The 11063-nt window shown below is 54.1% G+C and overlaps 1 protein-coding gene across 1 annotated transcript; it reads right to left on the bottom strand.

Annotated features, from left to right (window-relative positions):
• Nucleotides 1-7639: 7639 nt before the first annotated feature.
• On the bottom strand, nucleotides 7640-8518 carry LOC308226270 (caltrin-like protein 2). The gene is made up of 3 exons (XM_080627841.1): nucleotides 8387-8518; nucleotides 8079-8240; nucleotides 7640-7874 (listed from the first exon to the last, which is right to left on the bottom strand). The coding sequence occupies exons 1-3, from the start codon at nucleotides 8448-8450 to the stop codon at nucleotides 7870-7872; spliced, it is 231 nt and encodes a 76-aa protein (XP_080483967.1). The 5' UTR covers nucleotides 8451-8518; the 3' UTR covers nucleotides 7640-7869.
• Nucleotides 8519-11063: the final 2545 nt, after the last annotated feature.

Consider the following 11063-nt stretch of genomic DNA (forward strand, 5'->3'; position numbering starts at 1 on the left):
GCCTTATTTTATTTTAATAGGTGATGTAGCAATAAATTAAATAAATATGGGAATGTATGTATGAATATAGCATGTCTGCAAGCTCCTTTAATTGAAAGAAAAATCTTCAAGCACTTTTCAGCCCCTTGGACATCCCTTGTGAAAGGCCAGAGCTGCTGGGTATGTACCACGTAGGAGATGGGATGGAGAGAGATGAGCGCTGGCACACCTGCAAGCACTGGGGGATCTGTGGAGCTGGATACCGACAGGGGCTGTTTAATGCCAGGGACATGGCCACAAAGCATTTCACAAATAGTCCTTTCCGGAGAGAAAGAGCTAAATTAGGGCAGATGCAAAAGCCTGCTCTTGAGATTCGCACTGACAAAGGCTTAATACATGGGTTTTCCTTAATACTCTTTTTTTTCCCTGGTGGTTTCTGTGCTTGCTGGTGTGTTTGTGCCCCCCAGGCCTCCCATGAGCTCTGTGAGGGGGTTGCTCTGGCTGGATGGGTTTGGGCTTCTCCTTCCCATGCTGTCAGCTGTCCCCGTGCAGCCTTGCCTCTCCCCAGAGGCAGCCCACAGGATGGTGAGGAGGGAAAGCCGAGCCATGATGGCAGCATCCTCTGAGCAGGAGGAGGGGGGTGAGGACCACCAGCTCTGGAGGTTCCATCCCTACAATCTCCATCTTTCCCCTCATCTTCATCCCCCACCTTCCACACTCCAGCATCCCATGGGGCAGATTGCTGATGCTGCACCTCCATCAGCACCAAGTCCTGCTCCTTGGCCTGAAGTGTCCTGCCCATGTAGGGGTGATGTCTGCAGGAGGGAGAGGCAGAGGTAGACAGAGAAAACCAGCAAGTCACCTGGGAATCCTTCAGAGCCTCAAGACGTGAAGACTCTCTGACGTCGGAGCCCCTCTCAGTGCCTCCAGCACTGCCCTAGCCTCTTGTAGGGGCCCGAAATACAGCATCCTTGTAGAAACGGGCGAGCTTCTTCCCCTCAAGTGAGTGTAATTCTGTCTACACTCACACTCCTGCCAGCACAGATGGAGCTGGAGGCAGAGCTGCAGCAGGAGCCCAGCGCTCCCCTAGAACCTAAAGCCACTGGGGCACCTCCACCTGCAAAACAACAATAGTGACCATTCATCAGCCATTTGTAGGTTTGGCTTGACATTTCTAGCTGTGTCACCACAGCTGGGCAGGGACCGAAGGGACCCAAACCCAGTGGACACTCTTTGTCCCCAGCTGTGGTGGAGAGCCAGAGCCCCAGGGCAGGTTTGCTGCTCTCACCAATGCCATCCCCTCATCTGTGCTTGCTATGGGATGAAAGTATCTGCAGGATCCACTGCCTCCGGGAAACAGCATCTTTATCCTGACCCTATTACTGCATGGCCCAAGGAAGGCTGCAGAGCTGTGGCAGGGTAGCAGGGATATCTGATGGCTCCTTGGCCTCCTGATAGAAATTCCTTCACTGCTGCACAGAGAATCCTTGCTGTCTTCATGTCAGAGCACAGATTTTGGATGCCAGCTATAGATTTTTCCCTGCCGTACAGCTGGCCTGGCTGCTTGTCACTGTAGTTCTGAGGGGTTTTTAACCAGGATTATTTGAGCAAGCAGCAGAGGAGCAGCCAGGGATGCAGAAGGAGACCTAAGGATGAGAGCTTGCTGGCTGGTTGGGAGAGGCATGGGCCTTCATTCCTGCAAAATGCCCATGGGATCCCACTCTTCATCGCCTCCTTCCACAACATTGCCATGTTGAGGGCACACATCACTTTCCCCTTGATTTACAGGGTTCAGGGCTTGCCTTTTTAGGTAGATTCGGGTACCCAGACAGGACACATCTATCTTCTTTCCAAAGTCTTGGAGCAGTGAAAGAAGCATTTGCATCCCAAGGAAATACCCGCTGGTGGCCAGCCTGTGCTGGAGTGCAGCGTGGCATCCAGGCAGACACCCTGTTTTCCTGCACCGTGGAAGAAGCCTCCTGGTGACAGTTCAGACCAACATTCTATTTTGAGTGGCCATAGCGCACGGAGCCAGGGATTCAGTACGTGAGAGCCGAGAGCTGGCCCAGCCCCGTGCTGGAGACCAGGATTAATGTGAAAAGCAGTTGTGCATCTCTGAGGGTGCTCGAAGCAGCAGCAGGCTGCCCTGGGCTCATTAATGTGATCGAGTCACAGGAGCTCCTGAAGCAGAAAGGTATTTGGGCAATGGCCCGCTGCCTGCTTTTGGTCTCTGCTCGGTCAGGCTCCAGTCATGTTGGGACCCGGGTGTTTCTCTGATTAGTACCATAGCTCTAATTTGTGCCTTGAAGGTCCAAACCTCTCCTTTTGCCTGCCTGTGCAAGAACACAACAGGGCGGTCTGTGATGCTGCGCTGCTTTTGCCCATCTCCCCCTGATTAATGTGAAACCCAGCTCCATGAATCATTCATGAAGCTTTATTTAGTATAATGATTTCTGACATCCAGTGCCTGGGAATAGCATTTTGGGACAGACCGCTTGCGACCGGCGAATGAGCTGACGTTTATCCCATCTGAACCGGGAACATACAGAAGGGGAGGGAGAGGGGCGAAGCAGCCGTGCCTCCTTCCCAGGGAATCACAGGTTGCTCTCTAATTAGCCAAACGTGTAAAAGCTAAATATTGACATAGCTTTGCGGCTCCCTGTGTCTTGCAATCACATTGCATGTTATTAACCTACATAGTTGTTGGGGAAAGGAGCATCTGTGTGCGCCTTGGCACAGGCAGGGCTGAAGAGACAGGAATTTCCCTGTGTGATGCTGTTGGTGCTAATGAGGAGCCAGTGTGGGGCCCAAAGGAGCTGGGAAATGGCTTCCCCTCCTCAGCTGGAGCTGGGGAGTGGCAGGAGCTCATTTGGGCTGCCCTATAACATAAATAGCCCACCCTGTTCTTCCACAACACCTTGCTATGGGGAGGCAGTGGTTTTAGTCGAGAAGGGTGTCTCTGCAGGTAAGTGGCCCTATTTGGAAGGGGATGTGTGGGTACCCTGATGCCTGTGCTGGTGGATTTGGGGGTGATGGTGAGTTTATGACCCTGACCTTGCCCAGAGCATGCGTGTGGGCCATGAGTTGGGAACTGTGCATTCATTTGGTGTGTGAGCAGGGGCTATTGCAAGGCGGGTGCTTATGGGAGACGCTTTGCTTGCTTCTGGTTCTTTCCTCACTGCAAGCTGCTTTGTGTGAGTCTTCAAGTGCTTTGTCAGCCTTTGCTAGAGCTGTTATTTCCTTAACATCCCAGCTGCTTGTCTGGATGAAGGCATCAGCCTGAAGAGAGGCTGTGGGTCTGGCCCTGAGGCTCCAGAGAGGGCATGGGAGAGGAGCCCGGCAGCCCTGCCTGTGCTGCTGCCCAGCCTCCTGTTGAGCTCTCACATGTGCCTTCATCCACAGTGACTTACTGCAGAGGGGAGATACTTCTGTCTTCTCTGCTCTCTTTCTGCATGGGGACAAGGGACTGCTGGCATGCAGGGATCTCCCCCAGCTCCGGGGTGCTGCCGAGCCTCATTTTTCTGCCTTCCTTTCCTTTAGGTTCCCTGGCTCAGGAAACTCCTGCCAGTATCTGACAGACTTCCTGGGTGTGCAACCTTGTGTGGCTGCAGCAGAGAGCAGCCTGGTGAGGATTCCTGCTGGGATGAATAGGGATGAAGCCAAGCAGCTCGGCACGGCTCTGCTGGCTCTTGGCTGTCATGGGGCACGCAGAGCTCCTTCTGCATCAGATTGAAGGGCTTCATCACAAGCAGCTTGTGAGGCTTGGCAGCACTTCAGGCAGGAGAGACACTGCAGTGAGCTGCTCTGGCATCCTTGCACCATGGCACCATCCCCTGCCAGACCCTGCTGCTCTGGAGCTCCCCATCAGGCAGAGGCTGCCTGCAGTGCACAGCTGGGCTGATGTGCTCGAGCCAGGCAAAAGAGACTGCTTCCATCTCGGCTGTCTCAAAGCTTCCCAGGTGCAAATGCAGCCTCCCTCCACTATGCAATCCAAGGTTGAAGCTCTGCCCTCCCACCACTGTGGGGCCAGTGCTGTGTGTTCCCCTCACTGTGTTTGGGGAAGGCATCTAAAAGGGTTATTGGTGCATCCTGGCCAGGCAAGCTAAGGCATGTTTAGGGCAAAGCCCCTGAAGACAAAAAGAGCATCCCTGTGACTTCAGAAAGAAATAGCTGAAGGGCATCAGCTGATGTGAGGCAGCTCCAGCCTTGCCCACCCTTCCCTGCTACTGGAGAGGGACTTGGTCCAGGTGAGGAGCTGAGTTTTCTATAAATCCCCCCACAGAAGGCAGCACAGAGTGAATTTACACATCTGTTGACCTTCAGCAGTGTGAGGACTGCTTATATATATTTCTTTTATGGTGGGGACCAGCATGATATTGGCTCCTTTACCCACTGGAAATACTGCTGCTGCTCTGCAGAGGCGATGAGAGCTGCACGTAGCACCTGAGTATGGGCAGAGCTGCCACCGAGTGAATCTGCTCCTCCTGGGGTATCTTCTCCTCTGGATTTTGATGTGATTGCTGGGACTGCAGCTTCCTGCTCCTGGGCCAGGCGAGCTGAATAACCCTCCCTTTGCAAAGGATTTTCAAAGCTGTAGTAATTCTTGTTAGGCTAGTTCAAATCATCTCTTGGAAAGGTCTTGCATCGCTCCTGCGCACCAAACTGCTCTGTATTCAGACCCTGACCACCCGGTCTCCTGAGCCATAAAATATACAGGGGAAAGGCTCCAGGAAAATACTAAAAAAGATATTTGGGTGTGCTGTGGGTGAGACCTCACTTCTCCATCCTCTGCCCTGGCTCCACCTCAGAGTGGACTAAAGTGCATTTCTGTGGGGAGCAAGGCTGCCTCTGATGTTGATGGCTCCCTGGGGAGCCACTCCGATTCCATCCCCTGGGATGTCAGGGAGTACTGAATGTTTCCTTTGGTCCAACAGGCCCCAAAACCCCAGTGTTGAGGGAAGGTGGAGTAAGCTGGACCTGCTGCATGCCAAAGGAGCTGCATGGCTCCCTGCCCTTCAGTGGTGCTGTGCCATGCTGTGATGGATGTTTCTAACCCAAAGCTGGGTCCTTGAGTGCAGCCTTTGCCTGTGTCTTTTTTCCCCAGCACTGGATCTGGTTGGCTCTTCCCAGGAGAAGGTCCAACAGCACCTACCCCTAAGCTCCCAGGCAGAGCAAATGGACCGCTCCATCTCCAGGCTGCTCTAGCCCTGCCGAAGCAGATGACACAGGAGGAACCCACGTGGAAACTTTTTCTCTCTGGCACAGGGCTCGCTGCTTTTCCTGCTGTGTTTCTGGCACATTCCTAGGATGCAGAGGGGAATTCCCTTCCTCCCCAGAGACCTGGATCCAAAGGATTTTCAGTCAAAGCACGCTGCCAGGAGCTTACCACATCCAGTGACCATGCTTGTCATGATGCAGTGCCCAGCTCCTCCCAGCTGGGTGCTGCCTGCATGGGGAGGTGTGGGTTTGTGATGGGAGCTCCCCAGTGTGGCTGTGGTGGTGAGCTGGGTGTTGCTGGAAGTGCTGTGCACACAGGTCGGGGTCTGTGCCTGTGGGGAGGATTTCTTGATGCAGGTGGATGTTCACAGTTGGTTCATTGCCTCAGGGATTTCTAACTTGCTGCTTTCTGTTCGGGAGCACTGCAGGACTGAAGCAGACCAGATGTCCCCATAGCATCCTCTGGCCCCAAAGCCATCTCCTGTCTGCCTGGGCCAGCAGCTGGGTGACAGCAGTGACATGGGCAAAGCTGGCTCTGTCACAGGGCAGGAGGAGGGACCTTTCCAGGCCATCACATAGAGATGTGGAGACCCCAGGCAGCAGTTTTTGAGAGGACGAACCCCTCCTGTGCTGCTGCCTTGCTCTTGTCTCGGTGAAGGAGCTGCTCCACCATCCAGCTGTGTGGGACCATAAGCACTAACCAGCTGTGAGATACCCCATGCCTGCAGCTCTGTGCTTAATCAAACCAATTAGCAATTTAATCTTGTTAACAAACCAAGATAATTGCAGCATTATCAAATTAGGCAGCTGTATGAAAATGCCTGCTTAATAGCTGATAATAGCTGGTCCTGATGGAGGAGGGAGGGTTGTGGTCTGTGACTAATGTCTGGCAGGAGGTGTAATGAGGCTTCTCTGGGCTGCCTGGGTAAGGGGTGGTTTGGGGAGTGCTGGGGCTCTGCCCCATCACCCCATGGCTTGCGTGGCCACAGGGCTTCCTGCTCACAGGGGTGGGTTGGTGTAAGGGTGGTGGAGTTTTTCCCTTGTAGGATACAGCACTGGTCAAAAGCAAGGTCTGATTTTATGTGGAATGTGGCTGTTGAGCTCCCAGCCCTTGTCCCACTGGATCACCTGGTGTTTCCAGCCTCTCCTGGCACGCAGTTATCCCTTCCCTCCCTTGGCTGCTGAGCAGAGAAGTGGCCTTTCGCCATGAGAGGACTTCCTCCTCCTCAGTCACTGAATAATTTCTGAGTCTTTGCCTCTCTCCAGTTCTTCCATGATGATCCCCACGGAAGGACTTGCTCCATCAGATGCTCCTCCCAGCCTTGGCCAGGAAGCATCCAGTCTCTGCTTTGGGCCATATGAGATGTTGATCCCACAGCCAGAGGCTTTATCCTGCTGTATTTGTGGGTGGTTTTAATATCTGGCCAGTTTGTGCTGCTCCCCAGATGCCTTGCTCATGCCTGGCAACAGGGATCATTAGCTCAGCCCTTGCAACAGCAAGGGACGGGAGTTGGGCAGCTTATGGGATCTGCTTAGGACTTGAAGGAGATGGAGGCAAAGTGCCTCCTCCCTGCTACTACCCAAATGCTCCTTTCCTCCTGTTGCCCAGTATTTGCTCATCATCCTCTCTGTTTATTCTATGCAGACAAACCAGGCTCCTCTCTCAGTCTGGGCTGGGTCTGCTTGTTGAGCATATGATGATGGGATGTGTGAGCCATGGGGCTGGGAAGGGGCTGGTTGGGCATCAGCACAGGCTGAGGGATGCTCTGCCCCTGCAGCACATGTGGCAATGCCTGGCTCTGCTCTTGCACTGGGCACGTCCCTCCGGCCGCACGCTCTCTCTCCTGCTGATGTTTCTTGGCATTTCCTGTTCTTGCTGGCCCCAGCGCTCAGCTGTACAAAGCTGACAACAGCCCCTTTAGAGCTGTGGGTTTGTGCCCTGCCTGGAGGCTTTCACAGGCATTTTTCAGCTGAGTTTTCACCACCAGCTCAGGTTCAGTGAGGGGCTCAGCACCAGCTGGGGTTTGGGTCTATGTAACGCCCCCTCCTCTGCCCTCCGGATGTGCCTTGAGTGCTTGCAAGGATCTGCCTCCTGCGTCCCCGCAGCCAGGCAGTCAGCCCTGTCCAGCCTGGGGAGTGGCTGGGGGGGACGTGCGGCTCTCCAGAGCCCCCCCACCCTGCCACAAGCATCCTCTAAAGTGTCCCATTGTATTTTGCACCAGCCCCTTCCCATTCCCTCTCCTCCTGGGATTTGTATGCCTCTGGATGGACTTCTCCCCCCCTCAAGCCAGCCCCTCACCACACTCTAGGTGTGCAGCTGAACTGCTCTCATCCTCTTCCCTAGGCAGAAATTGCAGGGTGAAAGCAGCAGTGGGAGAATGGGCCTGGAGAGAGGCAGGAGGAGGTGGGGAAAGGAGTCACCCATCACAAGCATCCCTTAGACAAGCTCTTTTATTTGTTCAAGCAGCAGTGGGGAAGTGGTAGCACTGCAGCACTGTCAGCGGTGGTCCTGGAGCTGAGGTGGTCTCTGAGCATGGCTGGTGGCTGTTCCCATCCTTCCATAAGCCAGCATCGGGCAGGACAAGCCTTAGCAGAGGTATGTGCAGCTAGCTGGCTCGAGATGTGGCATGGGCACGCTGAGAAGGCACCTTGATCTGTCCTGGGAGCAGGAGCTTACACTGGGGAAAGGGGAAGGAAAGAACAAGCTGGTTCTGGTGCTCAGAGTAACCCCAGCCCAAGAGTCTGGCTATCAATCACCTCACCACTGACAGTGGAGGGCTCTGGCAGCCGGACACGGCTCCATGCCCAGATCCACCATCACTGTATCCCTGCTCTGCTCCCCGGGGAGATGGGTGCAAGAGGGGTAGCTCCTGAGGCCCTACCGGAGATCAAGGGGGGGTACGATGGGTGCGAGAGGCATCTCTTGCCGCAGAAGGATGGGCAGCACTTCTTGAATGGCGGGCAGTGCCGGTCGGTGAGGCACTTGTTGGGTGGGTTTTGCATCATGCAGTGGTAGCGGACGGGCGGGCAGGACCAGGCGCTGCCTGCAGGAGGAGGGAAGTGTTGGCCACAGGCTGCCTCAGGAAGATGCCCCCCAGCTTCTCTCCCATCCCTCAGGATCCCTGCTAACACAGCTCCCTCCCCACTCCTGTGCATCTCCTCTCTATGCCTTATTCAGGACATCTCCTACCTGCGGGCAGCTCCGTCCAGAGGATGAGCATCCCTACCAGGAGAAGAGCAGCCACCGACTTCATGCTGCTGTGTCCCTGAGAGGTGCAAGTGTGGAGAGCTGGGGGACATGGGCATTTAAAGCCTTGGGGAGGATGGGGGGCAGGGAATGGGGCTGGGCATGTGCTGATGTTTGTACCTTTTTCCTCTGCTGTTGCATGGAGTTTTCCGGAGACCTTTTGCACAAGATACACTTGGGGTTGCTCAGTTGCTCAAAAAGCAGTTATTCCATTGCACAACTGTGCCCTGCAGCTACACCTGGGGCTGAGGGACAAGCCAAGGGGAGATTGTTTGGGGCATTGTCTCCCAAGCAGGCTGGAGGCAGTGGGGCTGCTTTCTTCTGGGCAGGAATGCTTCTCCAGGAGGAACCATTGTGGTGACCATGCTGCATTCCATCCCGGAGGTCCTTTATATGGGTTTTTCTCTGCACCTTGCTCCCATGTGCACCTGTAAATCAAACCTTTCAGCATGATCCAGATTAGCATGGGGGTGCCTGTGCCTTCCCAGGGATGATCCTTTGAGGTTTTTACAGAGGAAACCTGCCCCAAACCCTCCTGGTTCCTGTCCTAATGGTGGTGAGAGTTACTGTGGGGAAAGCAGCTTTGGCTTAGCCAAGAATGAGTTATTCTCAAGCTCTGTGGGGGTCACCTGAACCTCATAACCTTCTCCGGGAGGCTGCTGCCATGTAGGAAGCAGGTTAGTGCTGAAAGGAAGTGGTTGGCCTCACCAGGGTAGGATAATTTGCTCCATACAGCCCTGTCATCAGCCAAAAATCCCCGTGCAGCACAAGGACAGCAGAACTGAGCCCAGCTCTAGCGGGCTGTAGAGATTAGGGGCTATAGTCCTTGCTCAGATGGCAAAGATCCCACCAGCCTTCAGGCCTCCATCTGTTCCTCCCTCCCAAGGAGACCGTAGCTCCCCTCCAAGCAAAGCTGTTTTCTTCAGGTGCTCTTGGGCAATGGGAAGTTACTCCATTTCCCACTAATGGGCCAATGTTCCCCCTTGCCTTGTGTAATAACAAGTTCCTGGAACCTTTGCTTGGGATTTCTGAGGCTAGCAGGAACTGGAGCTGTGCCAAATCCCCCCCAGTGCTTCTGCAAAGGGCAGGCTGGGGTAGCCCCTGATTTTGCAACCAGGCAGGGCAAGGAGCAGTGAAAGCCTCTGCTCCATGCAGCCCCTGAGCCATTGCTCTGGAGCCCTGCTCTGCATCCAGGGCATTGTGAGCATCTCGCCTTCATTTACGGGATCTCTGTTAATTATTGTCCATTTTCCCTAATGACCTTGTGGCTGTATCTAGCTCTTTGTGAAGTCATTTAATAAATAACTGGGAGGGTATTCAGCCAACCCAAATAGAGTTTGAGCTGTGCACCAACCATTTAGCATTTTTAATGATAAATATAAGCATTGGATGATTTTTAAGCAATTCTCTGGCATGCAGCTGGTGGCTGAGATCTGGCTGAAGGACTTTTAGTAGTGCTTTATCCATAGGAAGTTCACAGAGTGGAAAGTCAGAACCATGCTTCTATTGCAAACTCCCACAGAATAAGCCAGACCATGGCATTTCTGTGCACAGGACCACCTGCAGTCCATGTGTTATACTCTGCCACATGTGCAGAACCTGTTGCCCCAGGGTTCTACAGAGCTGTCCCCATCCCACGCTGCTCATCTTCTCCATGAAAAGCACTTCCAGAGCCTTCTCCTGAGGCAGCAAGGCCAGAGCTGTGCAGTGCCAGGGGTGATGCTGGCTGATGCTCCCAGCCAGGCCAGGGCTCTTCAGCCCCTGTTTCCATGGGATGGTACGGAGGGACCAGCAGTCACTTAGCTCAGGGTCACCCAGCTCAGGGCTTGGCCATGACCAAGCCTCAGCAGGGTGCACAAAGCACATGAGGAACAGCTTGCTTCCCTTAAAGCAGCCCTTGTCCCCTACCAGGTGATGTAATGTGTTCAGCCTAACACTGAGATCCATCTGTCTGTCCGTCCATCCATTCATCACCAGCTCATGGCTGAGGATGCTCTGCTTGTCCCTGAGCCACATCCACTACCTCAGGGTGCCCGGTAGAAGGGGGTGCCCCCAGCCCAGTGGACCCTCATTAGCACTAGTGTCTGGTGCCATCTAGTGAAAAGCCATTAATGAGGCTCTGCTCCCAAATGCGATCCCACATATCCCACCTCAGCCGATGCCTGGCTCCTGCTGCTCCTTCTCCCCTCTCACATTTCCCCTCCAATGCTTTCCTATCCAAGCTGCCAGCCCTCATCCAGCCTCTCCATCTCGCTGCCAGCCCAGCATCATTTTGTCTACAACTTCCCCTAGTATTTGCCAAAATCACACTGGGCCAGCTGAGGCTTACTCATGCCCTTAGGGAGTGCCATTATCTGCTTTAATCATGCCTGTTATTAAGCCCCAAATTCAGCTAATTGCTTCTTTTTTCCCTGCAGTTACTGTATGGTTTAGGGAGCTGCATGCACCAGGGAAGTCCCATATCTGGGACTGTGGATTTGGGATCATTGCAGATTGGTCACTGCACTCTGTAGCAATAGGATTTGGCTCGGATGTGGCTTGTGACCATCAGCGCCTTCCCAACCCCACACCCCTGTCTTGTCTGCTGGGTTGCAGGGTGAGAGGGATGGGGGGTTATGGG

This window comes from Psittacula echo (genome assembly GCF_963264785.1).
Source record: "Psittacula echo genome assembly, chromosome: 12".
Taxonomy (NCBI): Eukaryota; Metazoa; Chordata; class Aves; order Psittaciformes; family Psittacidae; genus Psittacula; species Psittacula echo.